The sequence below is a fragment of the Lolium rigidum genome, chromosome 6, assembly GCF_022539505.1.
Source record: "Lolium rigidum isolate FL_2022 chromosome 6, APGP_CSIRO_Lrig_0.1, whole genome shotgun sequence".
Classification (NCBI taxonomy): Eukaryota; Viridiplantae; Streptophyta; class Magnoliopsida; order Poales; family Poaceae; genus Lolium; species Lolium rigidum.
In genome coordinates this window covers 297,300,073-297,301,576 of record NC_061513.1, presented here as the reverse complement: position 1 = coordinate 297,301,576, position 1,504 = coordinate 297,300,073, and the positions used below count along the sequence as shown (strand labels likewise).

Sequence of the window (1,504 nt, the reverse complement as noted above, 5' to 3'; positions counted from 1 at the left end):
ATGAAAACTATCCTTAAAATGAACGAAAACTCCCCGCCGATGAAGTGCTATGGTCCGTGTCACCTCTAGGCCCCATGACCACCGGAGACGGAGCGAACGAACCTGGTCACGAGCAAGGTAAATGGAACCTTCGGCCTAGATGGCTTTAGTGGCCGTTGCCTCCTGATCGCCTCTCATGCTGCTCGCGTATCGGTTCAGTTTGGTATATATAGTGAAAATCCCAGTAATTTTATGTGGATATTGCAAGTGGTTTAATAACTAAGATTTGCAAATTAGAAGTGAGTTGTAATAGAAAAAATGGTTCACGCATTATAAAGTTATGGGAGGTCATCACTTTGCTAAAAAATAAATTTTGTGACGCCTTAATATTTGTAGGCCCATCTGGTCTGCTTTCAGCATTGCTAGGATCACTCGCGTGAGCTTTCGTGATCTCCCCCGTTTAAGTCCATCCGCAACGTAACAAAATTGACCCATTCACACCTCGCCACTGGAGGAGCAACGACAGCTCAAGCTACTGGGACAGGTGGTCGATCTGAGGAAGGCGCAAGGCAAGTAGCTGGTGTCTTGCCTAGCGCTCCTACTCGTGCATATATAGCCGGTGCCTCGCCATTACCTCCAAGCACCATTCAGCTACCATTTGGTACATAGAGTCATAGATACATATTGCCAAGAAGTTAAGAGCCATCAAGCTAGCTCTGCGAGGATGTCTCTGGTGGCGAGGCTCTTCGACACGCTGTCCCTGCAGGACGCGTGGAAGAACCCCTTCAGCAGCATCTTCGGCACGGCGGCCGGCGCCGACGCGTGGTTGGCGAGCGACACGACGGCGTTCGCGGAGACGTACATCGAGACCCGGGAGACGGCGGAGGCGTACGTGTTCAGCGCTCGGCTGCCCGCCGGGGTGAGCAAGGAGGAGGTGCGGGTGGACGTCGAGGAGGAGGGCCACGTGCTCGTCATCGCCGGCCAGCGCAGCGTGCGGCGGGAGGCCAGGACGGACGAGGCCCGGCACGTGATCGAGCGCAGCTGCGCGTCGTTCTTCGGCAGGTTCTGCCTCCCCGACGACGCCGTCGTGGGGCAGGTCAGAGCCGCCATGGACGACGGCGGGGAGCTCGTCGTCACCGTGCCTAGGATCGGAGCTACCGTGGTGGCTCTGCCCGAGCCGGCCTTGGCCATCGAGGTCGAGGCCAGCCCGTGCTGATGCCGTCATGCTGATGCCGGCGCACACGAAGTAAGTTGTTCGTGTGATCTGCTCGCTTGGCCGTGTGGCTTCACCAGAAATCAAGGTGCTTGCTTGGTGTACGTCGTTCATCCATCCATCCATATCCGTGATCCGTCCGTCTGTGGTTCAGTGTGTGAGCGGCAGGCAAGTCTGTAAAAGCAATGCGCATGCAAGCGGCTTGTGTTATTGCTACTCCCATTTCGTAATTCTTGTTAAGATTGTACTAGTTTAAATTTGAACTAAAATCATGTCAAGAATCATGAAAGTGGAGGTAGTACGTTTACAAGA

At 54.4% G+C, this 1,504-nt stretch overlaps 1 protein-coding gene across 1 annotated transcript; it reads left to right on the top strand.

The window, feature by feature from the left end:
* The first annotated feature begins 611 nt into the window (after positions 1–611).
* On the top strand, positions 612–1,504 carry LOC124666978 (17.9 kDa heat shock protein 2-like). Its single transcript, XM_047204312.1, has one exon. The coding sequence runs from the start codon at positions 704–706 to the stop codon at positions 1,193–1,195; it is 492 nt and encodes a 163-aa protein (XP_047060268.1). The 5' UTR covers positions 612–703; the 3' UTR covers positions 1,196–1,504.